This window comes from Mya arenaria, chromosome 16, assembly GCF_026914265.1.
Source record: "Mya arenaria isolate MELC-2E11 chromosome 16, ASM2691426v1".
Taxonomy (NCBI): Eukaryota; Metazoa; Mollusca; class Bivalvia; order Myida; family Myidae; genus Mya; species Mya arenaria.
The window spans coordinates 38,697,096-38,719,006 of NC_069137.1; the positions used below are offsets into that span (position 1 = coordinate 38,697,096).

Genomic DNA, 21,911 nt, shown 5'->3' on the forward strand with positions numbered 1-21,911 from the left:
AAAGGAGAGCGATTTTTAATAAAACATTTGGACAAAATAAAAAAATATCAGTGTTGGTTTAACATGTCGTTTTGTTATATCCTTTCCGGTGGTCTATAGATATTTATCAGTTTTTCCCTGTTTCAGCAGTGAACATATCAGAAAGTTATGTGTCAACGTTTTGAAAAACTAACTCGGTCTCGGTTCCAAATCAAACTTCAGCGCGCACAGGGCTGATCACAATTTCAAAGACGTCAATTCCGAAATGACATTACGCGCGCATACAAATGGGCGCATTTTTCTACAAAATGTAATAAGATTACTTTTAATTCCAATTTTAAGCATGTAATGAAATTTTTATTTGTTTAAGTGTAAGTTTAATATAGTTTACCTCATGAACACAAGAAGTGAATATTTCGAGGCTACACCACCCGTGAAATATAACATTTGGCGCTCACTCGGCGAAATACATAACGATCTTACACCAAAACAAACAATTATCATATTTAGTTGTCGTTATGAACAAGTTTCACGATATGCCTCCACAATCATTAATATAGATATGCGATGTCTTTCTTTGATACATTCGGCGACATTTTGCGTAACTATTATACATGTATTACCTAGTATGTGGAATTAAAAAATAACCTTATATTATGATATTTGTCATGTAATCTGCTCTTAATATGTAAGGTTTTTCGTACATAAAGTGAGCACATTCCAAGTACTCAACAATAATCATTGTCTTGGCTGGACAATTAAACCACTTAAAGCTGAAGCACGTGAGATATAACATAAGTAGTAAAATCATTGTTAGATCGAAACTGGTACTCAGCCATGATAGTATAAAACAGTCAGTAAACAACTGAACAGAGCCTGTGCATTGAATGACATTTATGGTTTGAAGTGAATATAAGGTTTCAGCAGTTTTTTATACTGCGAAAATGTCGATAATCCTTAATCTCGTTATTCTTGCCATGGTCGTTCATGTTTCTCAAGCCGCCTCACTTAAGTTTGAAAGGGAATTAATTCAGGCTACGACGGATACTCAAGGTAAGCTCTTATGGTAATATTTTGTGGTAAAGAAAACAGTCATTTTTAGATTATAATCAAATCCAGGAGTTAAACATTTACTATTTGATTAAAAGACTACATATTCAATCGATTAGCCGGGGAAAATGGCGCTTACATACGTATTAACGTTGAAAATATAAAATAGGTAGAGAAACACACAGTCCGGAAAGAAATTATGTGTCTGGCGTAACGGAATTTACTGTATTTTAAATTTCACATTTAATTAATAGTTCACTTCTCTCAAACTTTTTCGAACTTAACGTTAACATACTATTGATAAAAACTCCATTGCTTCGCATTCAATGTCGCGCAGAAGAAGTTTCGAACAGGAATGCTGTAAGTAGGATTTCACAAGAACAGTCTGCCTTGTACTACAATTATAGCAAATATTCCATTGGTACGATTGTTGTTCTGTAAGTTTGAGAAATTTGAGCATAATATAAGCGCATGTTTGAAGATGGTCTTAAAACAGTATTTACTTCGATCAGTCAACTTCATATAGGTGTGTTGTCAGGGAAACCTGAATTCCACACGACGTGTTTGATTGAATACACCAAATTACTACAATCAATTGCATTGAATGGATTGTGTTGTAATTAACCATTTTCCAAAATATTTATCAATTCATGGTTCAATTCCACGAGCTTACAGAACAACCATCGTATATTATATTTTAGTCCCTGCAGTAAATTTTGCTTGTATTTTACAGATCTTGGTTTCATATGTAAGAACAAGGAATGTAAGGAATGCTTGAAATTCACCACGACAGACACGAGTAAGCTTATTTTTGTAAAATAGGTTGAGTTAGTAAATATATAACGTGTAGACTAATCCGTATTCTGCATTGAAACATACGCTAACTGGATTCCTATGTCAACCGGCCGGTTGTTCTTTTAAAATCGAGTCCAAAGTGTTCAAAGTCAAAATAAAACAAATAGCAATTGAATTTATCAAGCTAATTGAAGGTAACACACCCCTAATAAAAACCTCCGCTTGAGTCTCTTCAATGTTAATGCTTAAGCCAATGTTTTAAGCACAGGACTACAAGTTTTTGAGGGTTTCATGATAACGGTTAGAACCGATCCAATAGCATTTTTGTGTTTTCATTTTTCATGAGCTAAAATTTCTAACAGAAGTTTATACAGTAGTTTCATTTTAAAGTAAATAATTTCTTTTGTTTTCATTTTTATCAAAATTCTGAAATGGGGGGGGGGGGGTATTTCAATTTATATTAAATTAATATTTGATGGTAAATGTCTTTTAAATTTAGTATTTTAAACCAGGAAATTAAACATAACTATTAAGAAATTGTCGAGCTGATCATAGTTTAAAATGATGTGCTACCTTAATGATTCCACTAGATTATAATTATATGATAAACCAAATGCAATATGTGCCAAAATAATAAAAACGTATCGTGTTTTATAAACTTCTTATAAAGTTCTTATAAACTAGTACATTAGTATTTCTGCAATATTATCTTCTATTTTTTCTAAATATACAAATAATTACATCGTTGTTTCTTCCAGGGGTCGTATTCAATAAGAAACGTAAATTGCACTTAAATTTAAGATGCGCTGAAAGACGATCTGCAGTCAAATATGTGATAGTTGCAAATTTTATTTGAACAATGGGAATGGGTCAAGGACATATAGATAAAAGTGAAAATTGTACCGAGGGTCAAGAGAGCTTGTGCCCAGTTTGGGCAAGGAAACAAATATATATCTATTTTATGGCGTCTTGTGTCATTTTGTATATGTAAACGTCACTTGTTCATTTGTTAAACCCCCATCCTCATGTATTTCATGTTACAATGCATGCCCCTTTCAATCGTTTCTAAAGGTTTTTCGTTGCTCTAATTAGATATCATACGATTGGAAATACATAGAATAAAACATTATATATACCATTTCCTTTTTTTTAGCATACACATTCTGTTTAAGGAAAATCATTTGTTTAAAACCAACTTCAGATATAATACCCTTTCAAATGCACAGCTTATCACTTCAGTCGACGTATCCCCCGTCGCCATGTATTTGAAGTTATAATGCATGCCCCTTTTAATCGTTTCTAAAGGTATTTCGGTGCTTTATTTAGATATGATACGTTAGGCACATTTTATGAACATACACGTTTTAATTGTCTAAGGAAAATGATTTTAGTTTACGAACAACTTTAGCAATAATTCCTTTCAAAATGCAGAGCTTATCAGATGGCCGTTTTCCCTCAGTGAGGACAAACACGTGGTCAGTTAATGCATGTAGAAACTATGTTTAGAATATCGGTCAATTAATGTAGTTGAAACTATTTTTAGATAATCGGAACTTGTCTGTTTTATGAATGAAAATAATTACAATTGTGCTTTTAAAAGTTTGTTGATAAATTTAATGTTATTTATGTTTAATGTAAGTACCTGTGTAGAAATAGTACTAGTGCTGTTATGAATGCTTCGTACTTTTTGGTTTTTAACAGGTTTAATCCGAACTACTTTGCTTCACCAAGCATATGCATGACGCACTGTCGTATCAGGGCATGTGAGCTTATATAAATTGAAAGCCTGATGTCTAAAACTATGCCAAGAATACACCGGAACGAAGCTTTTATGCCAAAAAATAATTGAAAACATCTCATTAGAAATATAAACGCCTAATATCATAGAATGAATAATATCATATTATCGTGTACCAGATGAATTATAGTATTTGAATCATTAGCAACGCGAAACCTGAGATACAACTATTTTGACACTCAGACAATTATATTTGTTTCTTATCTCATAAAAGTCAAATAAGAAATGCACCATTACATATAAGCGTGCTTCAGGGTCACGTCAGGTTATAGCAAACCCTGCAGGCGATGGAACACTTGCGGTTGGTAATAACTTCTGGAATATCATGGGCTAAACTCAGAGTAAATATCAGTATGTTACATTCCTAATAGAGCCTTCATTATTTTGACCCACATTAATCTGATAAATATAGTGCTCTAAAAATAGTTGTATCCTGCTAAAATTAAAACGCCGGGATACAGAATTACAGCGCGGAAATAGCCGAACAAGCAAAAACTCATACTCGAACTGCAATGCAACTAAACTATTTTTATGGTCTTGACATCATTCTTCTAAACATAGAGCGCATTGAGACAAAACAAATGGGTTAAAACGACATGACTAGAAGTAGTTCTTTGGAGTTTGTTGTCTTAAGACTATCTGCGCGTATGCGTTTTGTTTGGCCTGTATCTTCAGCTGACCAATAGGCTGAATGGAATCACCAAGGCGTGTCTAATGAGAAATTCAAGATCAATATTGAATTCTGGACCTGGTCTTTTTAATATAAAATACCACAATAATATACAATTGCATTTCTGTATAAGAGGTTCATGTCTAAATGTAGAGATACACTTCTTAATGTAATAGTGCAGTAATATTTATTTGTTCAATAAATCGATAAAATGCCAATACGTCTAAAGATGACTAAAGGCTGATTTGTCGATGTAAACGCTCAGAAAATTTGTACATCTATAGCTTCTCGCCTTCAAAGAAACGGGGATATATTGCTTTGCACATGTAGGTTCGTCGGTTCGTCTATCAAACATTTTACGATTGATAACTGGATGGCTACTAAAAGCTTGGGTCCCCAAAAGTGTTAGGGGTATTGGTAATAAACAGAATAGGTCAGTAGGTCAAATGTCACTGTAATATTGAGCACAATAAAACCTTGTCCGATCTTTATAATGATAAAACCTTGAACCTATGGTCCACACACTAGATGGGGGGGGGTTGTTATATGTAGAGCCCTCCATTGATTCTTAGATCAAAGGTCAAGGTTATCAGATTGACAAAAGTCATAGTCATCTTTCAAACAGATGTTGAAAAATACAAGGATAAATAACTTTAATGATTTGCTTTAAAATTACAAGAAAATTAACCATTGTCGTATTATTATAATTAACGTTTTGAAAACCACTTTAATCAATCTTTAAGCAGTTATATGCATTATTTATTAACTTAATTGCAGTGAATCCATTTAACTAATTTACTATTGTGAGGAGGTCGCAAACATGTTTTACGCGAAAGTATTACTGAACAACTCCGAAAACCAGAACTGCTAAAAATATTGACCTACTATCTTCAAACTTGAAAGTGAGTTTGATCATAACCTTAAATAACTCCTCATATATTAAATGTGAAATGACTGTTTGCTGCAATTTGGGTGATATACATGTTTTACAAGCACATCTTGTTATCTAAGGACGAGATTTAATTGTAAAATGACTTTTCTTTTGCATTTCAGTGTGCATTGTGGCAACTGTGAGATTTGGTCATGCCGGGAAAATACGGTTAAGGATGACTTTGAATACCAAATTGTTGGTAGAAGGCGATATTACAGGTGAGATAGTATATGGGATATACCACGTAAAATATGATACAGGGGATATATCAGGTAACATAGTATGACTTTTGAATACCAGGTTAGATAGTATACAATGTATATGACAGGTAAGATAGTATAAAGGGGATATACCAAGCAAGATGGTATACAAGGGATTTTAATGGTAAGATAGTATATATAGGGTATACCATATAAGATTGTACACAGGGGATATTACATGTTATATGGTATATATGGGGTATACCAGGTTAGATAGTATACAGGGGATTTTACATGTTAGATAGCATACATGGGATATGCAAAGCAAGATAGTATACAGGGGATAAAGCAGGTAAGATAGTATATAAGGTATTTTACAGGTAAAATTGTATACAGGGGTTACTACAGGTAAGACAGTTTACAGGGGATATTACAGATAAGAAGGTATACAGGGGAGATTACAGGTAAGATAGTATACAGAAATATAACAGGTTAGATAGTATACAGGGGATATTACAGGTAAGATATTATACAGGGGATACTACAAGTAAGACAGTATACAGAGGATATTACCGGTAAGAAAGTATACAGGGGATATTACAGGTAGGATAGTATACAGGAAATTTATAGGTAAGATAGTATACAGGGGATATTACAGGTGAGATAGTATACAGGGGATACTACAGGTAAGGTTGTATATATTGGGTATACCAAGTAGATAGTATACAGGGGATTTAACAGGTTAGGTAGTATACAGGGGATACTACAGGTAAGGTTGTATATATTGGGTATACCAAGTAGATAGTATACAGGGGATTTTACAGGTTAGATAGTATACAGGGGATATTACAGGTAAGGTTGTTTATATTGGGTATACCAAGTAGATAGTATACAGGGGATTTTACAGGTTAGATATTATACATAGGATACTACAGGTAAGGTTGTATATATTGGGTATATATTGGTTATACCAAATAGATAGTATACATGTGATTTTATAGGTAAGATAGTATACAGGGTATATACAAACCATGATAGTATACCGGGTATAAAGCAGGTAAGCTATTATACTGGGGGTATTACTTGTAACTTATTATACATCGGGTATATTTGGGAAAATGGTTAGGTATACATGCTGAAAGTGAGGTTTCGCCATCTGTTTTACGAGTAATAATCGTAACTGCAACTCCTTTTTATCTTTGTTTTTGTTTGGGGATTTGTTAGTAGGGAGTATGTGTATTCAAGGCAAACCGATTTTAATTTATATCATAATCCTGCGTTACATTTAAGGTTTAACAACTCCGAGCATGCAATCCGAAAACTGCAAAAAACTAATTATTTTTCAATTATTAACAAAATTGAAATGCAAAATTACAAAAATGGGTTTCACATCATCATTTGGGCCTGTTTATGTTTTCAGGACCTGCTGCTCGGTCGTTTTGTTCTCGTAATGTTCCCATTATAAATATAGAGGAAATATGTCTAATCCCGAAAGATGTGGACATGGCAAAACTGCACTCTTGCCTCGATCTTTCCGTGAAGGTAAGCCCTAAATATCTTTAATGTATGCTGTTGAAGTGTTGTTATACAATGATTAGGGACACAACATATATTAAAGCAACTGTGCACCAGATGATTAATTTGCAAGAAAAAAAGGAAAATTGTCTTGGTATTAATGTTTACAATGCATTGAAACTGATTAACTGAAGTACCACATAGTTTACAATTTAATTAAGTTTAGCAGTTATTTCGTATTTTTACATTAAAAAAGATTACTGGGTATGTCTACCTAGTAGAATTCATTCCTTATGAGTGATTGGCTAGTCGGTGTTATCACGTGATATTACCGAGTGAGGTGTTTAGCTTAATTATGTCACCTGTTTAAAGTAAGCGGTCGTAGCTCAGTGGATACGACGCTGAACTGCAATTTTGGCGACGCGGGTTCGAACCCGGTCTCCGACAGAATTATTTATTTTTTACAGTTTGGTACTTATTTTTACAATTATGATATCAAAACGTAACACATTCTATTAAATAATTGCCTGAGATTCGTCACAAAAAAAAACTTATTTTGGTGCCAATCTTGTGTACAGTCCCTTTAACATTAATTTTGAGATATATCAACAACGAACAGTTTCAAAACTGCTTAAAAGCCTTGTTTAACCATTCTGTATGTGAACCTGAACTCTAATCTTGGGAATTACACACGGTCCTTATTGCCCTCTTGCGACTTTTACCATCAATCAGAAATGAATATTGATCAGTCAAAGATAAAGGAGGCAGCCCATTTTCTTAAAACACAGCCCCTACAGACAATTGACGAATAAATAATATACACTGATATGGCATTAAGTCCATTAAACTGGAACTGGAAATCTAGGGAAAAAATTGCATAACATTCCTTAAAAATGGGCCTTTTAACCGTTATTACTGGACACTGCCAGCGCTGCGCATTTTCTTAAAACACACCCCCAAATGGCAATTAACAAATAAATAATAAACACTGATTTGGCATAGTCCATAAAACAGGGGCTGGTAAGCTGGGGATTAATTTGCCATACATACCTTATACAAGGCCCTTAAACCGTTACTACTGGACACTGCAAGCGCTGCGCAATTCATTTCTGTCAACAGCATTGATCAAGCCGATACTGCTGTTCAATTCATATAACGTGTATGTAGTTTGTACATCAGAAAGAATCATTGAATTTAATCATTGTACACTAAATGAAAAATACCATTTTATTTAATTAAAATAATATCGATGTGGAAACATTATTCATTCTTACTAATATATTAATCATAGTCGTATCCTGATAGTGAAACTCAGCAAGTAAACAAAAGTTGGAAAACAGATTAAATTGTATAAATGATTTGTGACAATCAATAATTAAGTTTAATTTTGAGTACGATTTATATATGTGGATGGGAATGGGAATATGATCATTCTGGCCCAAAAATGACATTTTGAGATATTGTTACCTTTATGATGCCAAGTATTTCTAGAAAAAAAATCCAAAGTTTCAAGACAAAATTCACAAAACCTAAAAAAATATAGTACTTTTCGTAACACGGGTGTAGAAATTGAAATGAACAAAATGTATGGTCTAATGTGTTTATTTAGAATGAAATATCCATGTCACATTAATATCATGTCAAGGACTATTTACATGTAACATATAAGTTTTAGCATAGAAACAATAAGCACTCATTGTTTGATTACAAAAGTTAATAAAAAGTTCAAAACTGCATTTGGTTGCTATGGTAACTATTGATAAAGCCATTTTCACTCATTTTCTACATGTTTACCAAAAAATAATGTTATTCATAAAGTTGTGTTTTAAGTAATTGACTTTTTTATGATACCAAGCAATTGCAGAAATAAAATCTGAAGTTGCAAGTCAAATATTAAAAAAACCAATGGATATAGAACATTTTGTAAAAGAGGGATTAAACACAATTTGAACTAAATGTTGGCTAAATCTGTTCTTATTTTGAATGAAGTATTAAAGTCAAAATATTAAAATATAAAACTATGTATCTTTACTTGAATCACATAAACTGCAAAAGGAAAATAACAAGTATACATCGCTAATGTCCATAGTGATAAAGAAACTTACAACAAACGTCATAGCAAAATTCAGTTGCTATGGTTACTTATGAAAATGCTATTACCAATCATTTTTGAAAGTCTGCATAACAAAGAATTATATCTTAGTTAAATTATTTATAGTTATTGACTTCTTTATGATACTAAGTATTTTCAGAAATTAAAACTGCAGTTTCAAGTTAAATTTCACAAAAGTTCAAAAAAACATATGAAACATTTTGAAACACAGCGCTAAAAAACAATTTGAACAAAACTGTTCTAATTTTGAATACAATATCCATGTCAAGATATTTAAATTTTTAACTTATCTTTACTAGTGTTACATAAACTTCAAAATTAAAATAGCAAGTACACATTGCTAATGTCCATAATGACATAGAAATTGGCCACAACGGTCAAAGCAAAAATCTGTTGCTATGGTTACTAATGAAAATGCTAATTCCAATCATTTTTGAAGTCTGCCACAAAAAGATGTGTTCCTAATTTACAATGCCTTTTAAGTTCTTGGCATCTAAATGATACCAAGTGTGTAAGATATAAAAACCTTAAGTTTAAGTCATTTTTGTACAAAGAAATCAAAAGATATGGATCATTCTGTTACACATTGATAAACAGTTTGAAAACAATGTCCATTAAAAATGTTCTTACTTTAAATGCACTATCAATGTCGAAATACTAACTTTACTGTATGTTATAGCTAACACATTAACTAATTCATAGAGACAAAGAGTACACATTGCTCATTTATGTACAAAATGACAAAAAGAACTATGGAAACAACAGTCTGTTGCTATGGTTACATGTGATAATGCCATTTTTTGATCATTTTTTCACATTTGCCACAAACATTTGATCTACAATCAACATTTCATCAACAAATGAGTAAATGACAATACTTAATTCATTGAGATGTCATTTTCAACTGAAGTATTAATTCTAAAAAATGCATCTTCTTAAATTGTCAAGTCACATTTCGGTAATTAATGCTAAAGGCCTAGCAAGTGATTAAGGAAAAATCTGCACATTCTCTTTCATTTGCAAAAAAACAGAGTTGTAGTTTGCAATGATTTTGTAATAAAAAACACTTCCACAATGCAATGCAACAAAAAAGCAAATATTCTTTCTCCTGCTTCAAATGGCAGAGATACATATAACTTAATTGCGCTAGTCTTTAGATGTAGAGGATATTTCTCAAGTTGTTCAATACAAAGTTGATTAAAGAAGTGTTTTCTGTCCAACTAATATAAAGGGACTTTGCAAGCCTATAACAATCTAAGTAAACAATCCCAATAAGTTATTTTTCATTTCCTCTCATATTCATATCAAACCTACTAATGTGAGTATTTAAAGTCCTAAACACATCGATACTACAAAGAGTTCACATTTTCAACACTATTCATTATTATGATGTCATGTTACAATTTATTACACTTGCTTAAAATGCCATTTATGACATAAGTATACTTCCTGGCTGGTTTGACAAACATATCTATGCAGCACTACATTTAACCAGTCCACATTAAATTAACACAGAAGGCTATGTTTGCGTTTACTGCCTTTCGGTGTGTCATTTTTGCCAATATCAACTTTGACTTTCCCCATAGTTGGTTTAGGGCATACTGCAGATCTTGATGACTCAGATCTAAAGAATGGACCTATAGAATCGTGAAGGTACCATTGACGTGCAGCATCTAGGCACGGTGCGTGCTTTAGTTCAGGCAAAATACCACATTCTGGATTCATCCTCAAAAGATTAAATTCACTTTCTGATGAATCTACAAACTCTTTGCAAACTACAACTCCTGGTTTCTGTTTTGATACATGGAAATGGTGGTATTTGGTGATATTCTTTAGAGTTTTGAAATACGTATTTAGGAATGATTTCCAACTGTGAAATGTCACTGGCTGCTGAGGGTCATTAACCAGCTGTGGGATGTTGTGGCCAGACTTTGAAGAGGCGGATACTGTGTGGGCAATTTCTTGAAGATTCTCGGCATTACAGCATCGCCACTTGACCTTCCAGATGCCGAAGTGACAGTCAGGAGCAAATTTGGTGTGCCCAGCCAACATAGTGTTTAGTGTTACACTCTCATGCAGTCCTGAAAATTGTAGGAAGATCTGTTCAGTGTAAATAAAACGTATCTATATTCAAAAAAAAAAACTAAGGATATTATTTTAGCTATGGTATAATAAAATTTTCAAGACATATAAATCTTACAATAATGGAGTGTTTACATATATGTTTATTTAGTTATAACATATCCCTTATATAAAATTACTGCCAACTATGCTTTAACTTAATCCAGTTCAGCATTCTATTAAATTAGAGCACTGCTTGCAGGTATCAATGATGTGATTGATTTCAAAAGACAGCTCAATGCACAAGTCCTTAAAAAACAGACGAACAATTATTAACAGATTAGAAAACTGACCTGTCATAACACGCCACATGGCATACCAAAGCACAGTTAGGTTCTTGTTTTGGCCAACGGCATTATCAAAATGAACCTGGAAAATTTAATACAATCTTTTTTCATATTTGAGCTTTATGCAGTACAATGTTACAATGAGGGACACATTTCATAAGCCATAGTTGAAACTAAATATCCAATTGTTATCAAGCATCGAATGTGAAATGGAAAAACATCTGAGTAAGAATGTGTTTCATGGTGTAATATATGTTAAGTTTCATCATCTATTATATTCACTATTGATTATCATAATCTCTTCTCAGCAATAAGGATGAACTTTGCATAGGCTGATAGAACCTTTAATCCATATTTATTCTATAGATAATTTTAATGGGTAATCGTTTTGAAGCACTAAATACCTCAGCATGTTTTTCACCAACGCCAAAGTGCTGAAAGTAGTGGTGGGCCATGCTCACGACACTGTCGCTTCCTTTCCCTGGCAATTCGGCCTCGTCCACAAGATAAAATGTCTGCTTTCCTGTTAATAAATATTAATTGTTAAAGGGACTTTACACCAGATTGGCATCAAAAAATGTTTTTTCTGTAATGAATCTCAGGACAATTATTTAATAAAATGTTTTACTTTTTGATATCAAAATTGAAAGAACAAGAGATGTTAGTGAAACATTTATGCCCCCTTGGGAGCCAAATTGTTAGTAGGATTTGGACACTTAAATAAAATATGGACAATCAGAAAACCTTTTTTCAGCTTACAGTCACACTGACCTTGACCTTTGACCCACTGACCTCAAAATCAATAGGGTTCATCTGCTGGTCATGACCAATACACCTACCAAGTATGAGGTTCCTGGGTCAAAGCGTTCTCAAGTTATTGATCGGAAACCGTTTTTCATGTAAAGGTCACTGACCTTGACCTTTGACCCACTGACCTCAAAATCAATAGGGTTCATCTGCTGGTGATGACCAATACACATACCAAGTATGAGGTCCCTCGGTCAAAGCGTTCTCAAGTTATTGATCGGAAACCATTTGGTATTCCGACCGACCGACAGACAGACCGACCGACCGACCGACATGTGCAAAACAATATACCCCACTTTTTTCAAAAGGGGGCATAAAAATACCAAAATGTTAATGTTCGATCCGTAGTTGCCAAAATTGCAGTCCAGTGTTGTATTCACTGTGCTACGAAGGCTTACTCTAAACCTTTGGAACATTTAAGCTACATACCCAACTTGGTAATATCACGTGATAACATCGACAAGCCAATCACGCATAAAAATGAATTCTACTAGGTATACCTAGTAATCTTTCTTAATGGTAAAATACGGAAAAACTGTGAAAAATAAATTATTTGTAAACTATGTATTACTTCAGTTAGTTTTAACTGTCTTATTCTGTTACTCCTTGTTTAATTCCAAGTGACATCTAACCATAAAAATTTACCTGAACCTTCGGCGCACATGCCAAACACTTGGCACTTTCGTGGGGTGGCGAAATATATCGGCCCAACTTGTTGTGCATGATGTGGATAGTGAACTTGCTGGGCAAAGTCCCATGAGTAGTGGTAGTGCACATCTTGGCTACATGGTTCAGCACCTTTAAAGACAATAATTATAGCATTTAAAAAAAATCAAATAGTATTGTAATTTATGACAACAGGTGATCCGACCGCTATTCAGTAACTTTCAAATGATAGTAATATACACTGTATCAGAAAATGTTAGGGTAAATAATAATTAATTGTGGCACAGACAAGTGTACTCAGAACAAATATTTTTGATCAATATATTAACATATAAATCTTATTTTGGTTTTGGAATGGCTCTAACCTTGTGAAAGAATTTCACTGCTATGAACATCTTTGCTTGCAGCAGTTAACTCCTTGTACTGCTCTCTTTGTTTTTTTGCTGTGCTTAGATGAGCCTCGTACTCACTTACAAGTTCATTTTTATCTTCATCACTTAGCTGACCCGACTTTCCCAATTTTACACCAAATTTTTGGCATTTAAAACAAAGGTCTGTCGTTGGCTTTGCCAAGGCTATGTGAGGGCAAAGTTCATTCCAAATGTTTCGAAATGTTTTAAGACACACTTGTCTATAGCCAGTCTCAACAGCACTTTCCTGATATATTTCATGAATTTCAGAAATGTTAACATCAGATGGCAATAAAAGAACAGTCTGATTTGGGCAATGAGGGAGCCGACCTGGCAATGGCAAAGCATTGTCTGTTGCATAATTTTCAATAAAGGTTTTCAACCTGCTTCGGTCTGTAAAGCTAAGGGCGTTAGCTGGGGCCTTGTGCTTATTCCCATGAATTCTGGGCTTTATCCCCTCAGAATCCAGTGATTTTGCCATTCTTTGCAAACTGCAGTAAGATGTTGCATGTGCAAAAATAAATGTGGTTTTACAGATTTTGTGTCCCATAAAATAATACATCTGCGATGGTTTCACACGGGTCTTTTGTGATTTCTTATTGGACAATATGTTGCCAGTGGTAACTCTATGGGCAAGCAAAAGACTCTTAATAACAAGTTCTCTTTCATCATTTGAAAGGTCCATGCAGTTTTGTCTGTAAGCTAACAGTTTTTCAAAATCAACTACTGATGAGCATGGTTTCCCATTATATAATCCTTTACATCCACATGTTTCTGCTCGCAGTTTGTTTACATTATGAATCTCCTTGACATCTTCAGGTCTTGAAGTACCATCATAATCATTTGACAGAGTAAGTACATCATCGTTGAAACTAGTTTCAAAAACATCATGTTCACAATCAGACTCTTGTTCATTGTTTATTTCACAATCAGAATCATCATTATTTATAAAACATGATAAAATTGACCTTTCATCTGAATCTTTTATATTTTGACTTTGAGATGACTGCACAAGTTCATTGAAATAAAGATTGTCAAGTTTAAGTAGTTCATTTGCAAAATCTGGATCATCATTTTGAATATATTCTATATCATAAGGTACCGTCGAGGCCTGTGACAACGTGAACTGACTCATAGTTTATTTAACATTTAACCTTGGCGGTCATTATCGGTTGCTAACAACAAAAAATATTTTCCAATAGGTGTCGCAGAATTCACTTCCGGGTTTTGTCAATCACTTTGATTGCCATGTGAAAGTACTGTCAAATTGCATTATCAAGCTTACAGATTGTGTTATACTGATTAAACATAATCAATAAATGATTAAATAACATTTTATTTGCACTTACCACTTGTAATTCCACAATTTGAACCCAGAAACGTTGAAGTTTAACACCGGATGTTCCTCGTGATAACTGGGAAACGGTGTCTCGGTTACTGCGTTGTTTGTCAGAATGTGAACAAATATCGGTTATAAACCACCATTTCATGATCAAGCATATTCTGATCAATGTTCTTTCGTTTCAAAAAAATAAAATAATACTGTTTTTATTTCAAAAACGTCTCACATCATCGACCAGAAATGTTTGCACCTTACCGTCATACAGACGTAGTTACCAAAGTCCAAAAGCCGAACAGCTGACCAACTCTTTCGGTAAATTAAACACACGTTAAAAGGTTATGATCAACTAAACGTTAATAAATAGTGTTGCAGAGGGTTTATTGCTGAAATTGACGTGTTTTTTTTATGTTGACAACAAATAACTAAGTTTTAAGCTCGAAAATACCATGAAACATCAAGGGGAAAAGAGTGCGCGATTTGATTCTCGCTTTTTCTCGTTATTCACGTTAGCGCCACAATGATCAAAATCGCGTTCCCATCCACATATATATATATATATATATATATATATATATATATATATATATTTATATTTATATATTTAAAATCAACTGAAATGAAATACAACTGTCTTCACTTTTTTAAGTATAAAGGAAAGACGTACACCAATTCTATTGGCTGTTTCACCATTCTGGGTATGTTGGTTCAAGATCGCATCGGTAAGTTGTACAAATTTAAATAGACTCTCAACGAAGAAAACAAAGTTCAAGAGACACTTAAGAAGGCATACAAAGAAAGTTCTATTGAAATTCAATGAGTCACACACAGTTCAATATATACTCATCTAGGCACACAGAGTTTATTAGACACTCATCTAGCTTCACACAGCTGAATAGACACTGAACAAGGCACACAGAGTTTAAAAGACATTGAACAATACACACACATAGTTCAATATACATTGAACAAGGCATACACAGTTCAATATACACTGAACAAGGCACACATAGTTCACTAGCCACTGAACAAGACACACACAGTTCAATAGACACTGAACAAGGCACACATAGTTCAATAGACACTGAACGAGGCACACACAGTATAAAAGACACTGAACAAGACACACACAGCTCAATAGACAATGAACTAGCCACACACAGTTCAATAGACACTGAAAAAGACACACATAGTTCAATAGACACTAAACAAGGCACTCACAGTTCAAATACACTGAACAAGTCACACACAGTAAGAAAAACTCACCGAAAAAGGCACAGACATTTCAATAGACACTGAACTAGTCACACATAGTTCAATAGACACTGAATAAGGCACACACAATTTAGTATACACCGAACAAGGCACACACAGTTCAATATACACTGCACAAGGCACACATAGTTCACTAGACCCTGAACAAGACACACACAATTTAGTATACACCGAACAAGGCTCACACAGTTCAATAGATACTGAATAAGGCACACACAGTTCAATAGACACTGAACAAGGCACACCCAATTCAAAAACACATTCATCTAGGCACACACACTTTAAACGGCACTGAACTTTATTATACAACGACCTGTTGCAATGGATGTATATTATGCTCTAACAAATTAATGCTCCTAAAACGAAATAAAATTAAATAATTTAATTCTTTTATTCTTGACCTTTCACGGCCACTATGTATCTTAGCGTATTGATAATACAAAGAAAATAAATCGCCATACGTTTTATAATAGCAATACTTATGTACAGGTTATATTGATTGCTGCCTTAAATAGGCACTGCTTTTGTTTCAGCTGGTGAAGACGGTATTCCCATCAATGATAGTAGAACATATGGCTTTGATGATTCCCCTGAAGTCGTGGACGATGATATTGACGGGAGCGCCATTTGTCACAAGGGAATATGCAAGATTTGTAAAACTTACACACATTGTAAAGGTAGTAATCTTAAAGATAATGCTGCGCATTTGATTATGGTATCCTATATACACGTATGTGTATGTTTGATATCTGCTAACACCACACTATTTTGGTATTATTTGGAAGGGTCTTCGTCTGGGTCTTATGAGTAGAGAAAGTATATGTTTATGTTTAGCCGAGAAATATGTTATAAACAAGCTTTTGATATTGCACGTTGGATATCAGTTCAAACAAAGTACAACAATTCACACTGTCATAGCGTTGTCTTTAATGCGTGTTCGGTCATTTACATATAAGTCATAACTGAGCAATACGCTGTTAAATAATACCAAAAGTTTTTATTTTGGGTACTCAGGCAACAAAAATAATTATTATTTCTAAAGGCTCGATAGATAAATTGCTTAAATTGTATACATTGGACAACCTAATTAATAACTTACCTTTGAAACATGGACACCTTTATAGTGTTACGTCACAAACTATCGTATCAGTATTGCACGAAAAATATTATTTCATACCCAAACAAAAAAAAACGCTTTATACAGCATATTCAAATATATATAGAGATATTCAATGTATATCTTAATTTTTCATATTCAGCGTGTGTAATTGCAAAGGCCGTACACAACGCGATGGAAGTAAAGCTGGTTGCGAGCAGACATGTAGTTGTAAAAGGAAAGATTGCAAGTATGTTTATTATATGTTGTAGTTAAATGCCTCGTCAAAGAAATGTGTGTCATATTAAAGACCTGCTGTGCATCCTTTGTTTATATTGTGGAGTCACAGCAGGGCTGAATTTCCTGTTAGGGCCATTTGGGGGTGACACATTAAGAATAAATTATAAGTATCTTCCATGGTCGAGAGTGTAAGATAGGTTCATTCCGATCCGAGCGTAGGGTGTTTTGCGTAAACGAGGTTTCCTCAAAACACCCTGCGCGAGGGTCGGGATGAACCTATCTTACACGTGCGGCTATGGTAGATGTTTATTCTCCCACCTCAGTTAAACAAAATTAAGTAACAATGTATTTTTTGCTGGAACACTTTTGTGTTAAGTGAAAATAATTACGTATGGATATGCGATAATTCGTGGTTGTCATGGATATGCGCGCAGGGATTCAGATTATGTTAATTTTCAAATCGGTCTTTAAATAGTTGTAAGGAGAGTGAAGCATTATTTCTTGAAAGGTGCGTGAAAACTGTTTCATGATGACTTTTAAGCGAGAAATAATTAATTAGCGTTCTAAATATTGCCACAAGACAAGGTTTCCATGATGCTACAGACGACAGTCTTCAACAAGGGAGGTAATTACAATGTGGTGACCATTAAAAAGGAGTTCCATACGGGCATTTTATCTTCACCCGTGGGCAAGATAAGAATTTCTAGCATGGTTAATTTATTGGATCTACTTATCTGAGGTGGGAGAAAATCGCATTCTCAAACTAATACATAAACAAACTATTCAATGGAATTGATAAAATGATATATGGTTCATAGTTCATTTGTACACAAACAATTTATTTGTATGCTAACAAAAATAATATTGAGATGCTGTTTGTAAGTTTTGGAACGTGTTGTTTTGCTCAGCTAAACAAAGCACTTGAAGGATTAGTGCGGATTTAAAGCTAAAATCGTTCAAATGCTTTGGAACTTTGAAACGCTTTATAATTTGCAAAGTGTAGTAACCTTCACTTCTAATTGGATAACATGTCTGTATCGTTTCCTTTTTCCAGACAATACTGATGTCTCTTTCTGTATTCATCACGTCAGGAAGCACCCTGACATCAAATTTGTCTGTATTGTTGCCAGGAACATCAGTATTAAAGATATGTCAGCCTGCGTCAACATCACAGTTCAGGTAAATTGGGGTTTTAAGTGTTAACACGCTTCTATGTAATAATTTTTTTAAGAATCAGAAAATATAAAAAATGTGAAAACTAAACATATACTTATGGATGCTTTCATTAAAAGTAACTTTTGTATTAAGGTAACGTGACTTCGATCACTATTACGCCGTGGGTGTGATTGAAGTGTTTACTGTACGACAAGGCAAGTAGCCGCTATGTCTAGTTTGGAAGATATGCGAAAAAATCAAGGAAAAACTATGAACAATATTTTCGCATTAGTAGGAGTCATTCACGATAGTGAAACAGTCAAGTAAATTTAATTAAATATTGCAACATATCACACAATTGGGGTTATCATTTATTCGCAAAAATTGGTTTTATTACATTTTGATATGTCAGTAAATGTATGTCAATGATGCCGCTCACGTACTCTAGATCTAATATAATAAATAAATGCATGGTCAAAATAAATACGGATTTATTTTAATTATATAGATATAATACTACAGGTAAAACAGAGCACATTCAACGAGTCATTTGGTTGTTTCAAAATACCAAACAAAGCTGACGCAATGCAGCCGTTAGTCTCTCTCGACTCTGAGGACATCGATGTGGAAACGGATTATATGGACTCAGAGAACATCGACGTACTAGCGGATTCTTTCGGCTCCGACAAGGACGATGTCAAGGCTGATACTCTCGAGTAAGACGTTTTCAGTCATATTGGAGCAGAGGACAATGATCCTTCAACAAGGCTTCAGAAAGCGATGCTGACCTTTTTGAAAAGTCTGCAAGACAAAACGGCAATATAACGAGGACGAATTGTTTTTGAACTCGAGACTTTATACTTTCTTTGTATGTTGTGCTTTCTTTAAGACCTTTCCAAAATTGTAGTCGTCTGCATGCAATCTTTCTGAGAGTCAATGAAAGTGTTCGTGATGTGATTCTATGATACTGAGCCCCGAGACTAATGTGTGTATATTTTTGTTGTATTTTGTGCTTCCTATTCAACAATGTAGTCGCCTGCTACCAATCACTCTGATAGTTAATGAAAGTTTACGTTGAGCGCCCAATTTGGTATTATTCAATCATACCGAGACTCGAGAGTGCTGTGTGTATACTTATGTCATATGATGTGCTTTTCCTATAAGACATTTTCAAAAATGTGTTTTGCTTTCAATCACTATGACAGTATATGTATGTGTACCTAATAGGGTGCGGTAAATGTACTTTTTTTGCTTTACATGTAGCAATTATACGATTATTTTGAGTGTACAGATACATTGCCTGAACTGTTACGTCTGTTGCTTTAGTTATAGTTTATATTTTGGTGTGTGATATTTCATATATATATCATCCTTTAACTCATCTACTTATTGAGCCTATTCACTTAACACGCTTATATGACCCTTCACTAAATAAAGATGATACCGCATGAAAGGCAATTGAAATGTTTGTGTTTTATAACGCTTTATCATGAAAACCGGGATAAATCTTGAAAACCGGGAAAATATAGATTGGCTTAAGAGAAGCTGACGAACAAGATTTCTAAAAATAATGTTATCAAGAAATAATTATATGTTCTTATTCAAAACGGCCGCCGAGTTTTTAGTTCCCACCATTCTCGTGTGTATATCGTCAAGTCATTGCGGGGCGATTTTAGAAAAAAAAATCTCTCTATAGACAGGGTGATATGAAGTTTGATACGAGTTTGATTAAAAAAGCAACGGGTGTTTTCTAACAATAGCGTAATTAAAAAAGCTATAATCTCATCCAAAATTGCCGCCGTGTTAATAACCGCGCAAAGGAAAAAAAAATGCGGACATACACGCAAGTAAACGAACAGACTTTAATTTAACATTTTGATAAAATTTGCAAGATAAAAGCATTGTGGAATACGCAAGAGGGTATGCCGTCATTGTTTATTTAAATATTGAGCTCCGATTGGATGAGTGCAACGTTGTTTAACAAATGGTTAGAAAGCCATCATACTTTGATCAAAACTTTGGATGCAAATCACAACTTGTTCGGGTACGGGTCTACGTGTGTACTACGTCACCCGCGTCATAAAATCGAAATTGAAAATGTTCATGAAGCAAACAATCAAAACACAAAACGTTGATAGGAAATATAAGTCATTACAAAACAATTCACACTGGTCAGGTATACTGGTTAAGGTCAAACATCAACAAACGGTTCGTGCTCCTTTCACACAACTATGGACGGTGACCTTGAGCTTCGATTTACTGAAATCAAACACAGAAGGACCAAACGTAATCTCTAGTGAAAAGACTATAACTGACGCAATCCTCGGCTTTTTCAAGTTATCGTGTGGGCACATTTCTTAATGTTGGTCATGACCTTTACCTACTGATGTCAAATTCAATACGTGCCATCCATTTAGTTCAACCTTAGCCTAGGCTGTTTTTATCGACCAAGTTCAATACCTTTCCAAGTTATTGTGTTGACGAAAATATATTGACGGACCTTTCAACCATTAAAATATTTACATGTACGAGTGTCCTGAAACAAAACTCCACCCTCTTGTCCTCTTTAAAACAGGCATCAGCAATCATAATTTACAAATTCAAGGCCTCCTCGCGAAAGAAAACCCCGCTAAACGCAAACATCACTCATTCCAATTATGAAATGTCACAAAATAAAACATCTAGGGGTTCTGATCTCAATTTCGTTTTGAGCCACGCATACACTGCAAATGTTTTTCATACACACGAATAAGCATGAAACAAAGATAACTTGGGAGGCGTGAACGGGAAATGTGAGCTTTGAGCAGTAAGATAATACATAGTTAAACCTGTCTTCGACGAAATAGAATTATACCATACTGGAGGTAAATAAGGTTGCCAGTATGCTAGGGATTCCTTAGCCCATTCTAAAATATAAGATACATGTTAACAAGAGGTTAATTGTCTTAGATGCAACAGCTCAAAACTTTCCAGAGAAGCGTTGAAATAATTAAGTACATGTCATACTGTTTCAGTTATGTTTTTTTTTTTAAATCAATTTTAACTAGAGCTATCACAGAATGTGATTAATACCCGCGCACACGCGTATGTTGGCAAGTATGATAGGCTAATACTGCGGAACGTGTTTCACTGAAGGTAAACGTGCAACAAAATTTTCAATTATTTCGTGATTTACCCTATTTACTTTAGCTCCATATCATGTAGAGAAAAGTTGATGGTGAATACAAACATTTATTTTCGTTGAGAGCATTTTGTCGATCTACATTACATAAAGTCGTCTATTTTTCAACGAGAAGAACTATAAACGTTCATGTTTCGGTGCTTTTCCAGTTTTTATTAACACATCAATACATTGTTATTGCTTTATAAAATATCGGCAAAGCCGCGACATATTTATTGAATAAAATGGAAGCAGAAGGGTTACTTACATAGTCAAATTTGAACAATCCAACAACCCAAACAGC

At 34.1% G+C, this 21,911-nt stretch overlaps 2 protein-coding genes across 4 annotated transcripts; one reads left to right on the top strand and one right to left on the bottom strand.

The window, feature by feature from the left end:
- Positions 1–785: 785 nt before the first annotated feature.
- Positions 786–19,905, top strand: LOC128221184 (uncharacterized). 3 transcript variants are annotated; one of them, XM_052929654.1, is made up of 9 exons: positions 791–1,032; positions 1,763–1,828; positions 5,346–5,441; positions 6,844–6,965; positions 15,331–15,403; positions 16,472–16,633; positions 17,216–17,302; positions 18,347–18,471; positions 18,970–19,905. In XM_052929654.1, the coding sequence occupies exons 1-9, from the start codon at positions 924–926 to the stop codon at positions 19,165–19,167; spliced, it is 1,038 nt and encodes a 345-aa protein (XP_052785614.1). In that variant the 5' UTR covers positions 791–923; the 3' UTR covers positions 19,168–19,905. The 3 variants fall into 3 exon arrangements, with proteins under 3 accessions (XP_052785616.1, XP_052785614.1, XP_052785615.1); XM_052929655.1 differs by having other exon boundaries at positions 794–1,032; positions 16,490–16,633; XM_052929656.1 differs by lacking the exon at positions 1,763–1,828 and having other exon boundaries at positions 786–1,032.
- On the bottom strand, positions 8,525–15,213 carry LOC128221186 (uncharacterized). Its single transcript, XM_052929660.1, has 5 exons — positions 13,298–15,213; positions 12,912–13,064; positions 11,864–11,982; positions 11,466–11,541; positions 8,525–11,132 (listed from the first exon to the last, which is right to left on the bottom strand). The coding sequence occupies exons 1-5, from the start codon at positions 14,475–14,477 to the stop codon at positions 10,558–10,560; spliced, it is 2,103 nt and encodes a 700-aa protein (XP_052785620.1). The 5' UTR covers positions 14,478–15,213; the 3' UTR covers positions 8,525–10,557.
- Positions 19,906–21,911: the final 2,006 nt, after the last annotated feature.

Bases quoted from the DNA above. Each gene is read 5' to 3' on its own strand.
- LOC128221184 (XM_052929654.1), top strand. From the start codon at position 924: ATGTCGATAATCCTTAATCTCGTTATTCTTGCCATGGTCGTTCATGTT. The intron at 5,442-6,843 runs GTGAGATAGTAT...TTATGTTTTCAG, and splicing joins GGTAGAAGGCGATATTACAG to GACCTGCTGCTCGGTCGTTT. The intron at 15,404-16,471 runs GTAAGTTGTACA...TGCCTTAAATAG, and splicing joins GTTGGTTCAAGATCGCATCG to GCACTGCTTTTGTTTCAGCT.
- LOC128221186 (XM_052929660.1), bottom strand. From the start codon at position 14,477: ATGAGTCAGTTCACGTTGTCACAGGCCTCGACGGTACCTTATGATATA. The intron at 11,542-11,863 runs GTATTTAGTGCT...TAAATTTTCCAG, and splicing joins TTGGTGAAAAACATGCTGAG to GTTCATTTTGATAATGCCGT. The intron at 11,133-11,465 runs GTCAGTTTTCTA...TACAATTTTCAG, and splicing joins CATGTGGCGTGTTATGACAG to GACTGCATGAGAGTGTAACA.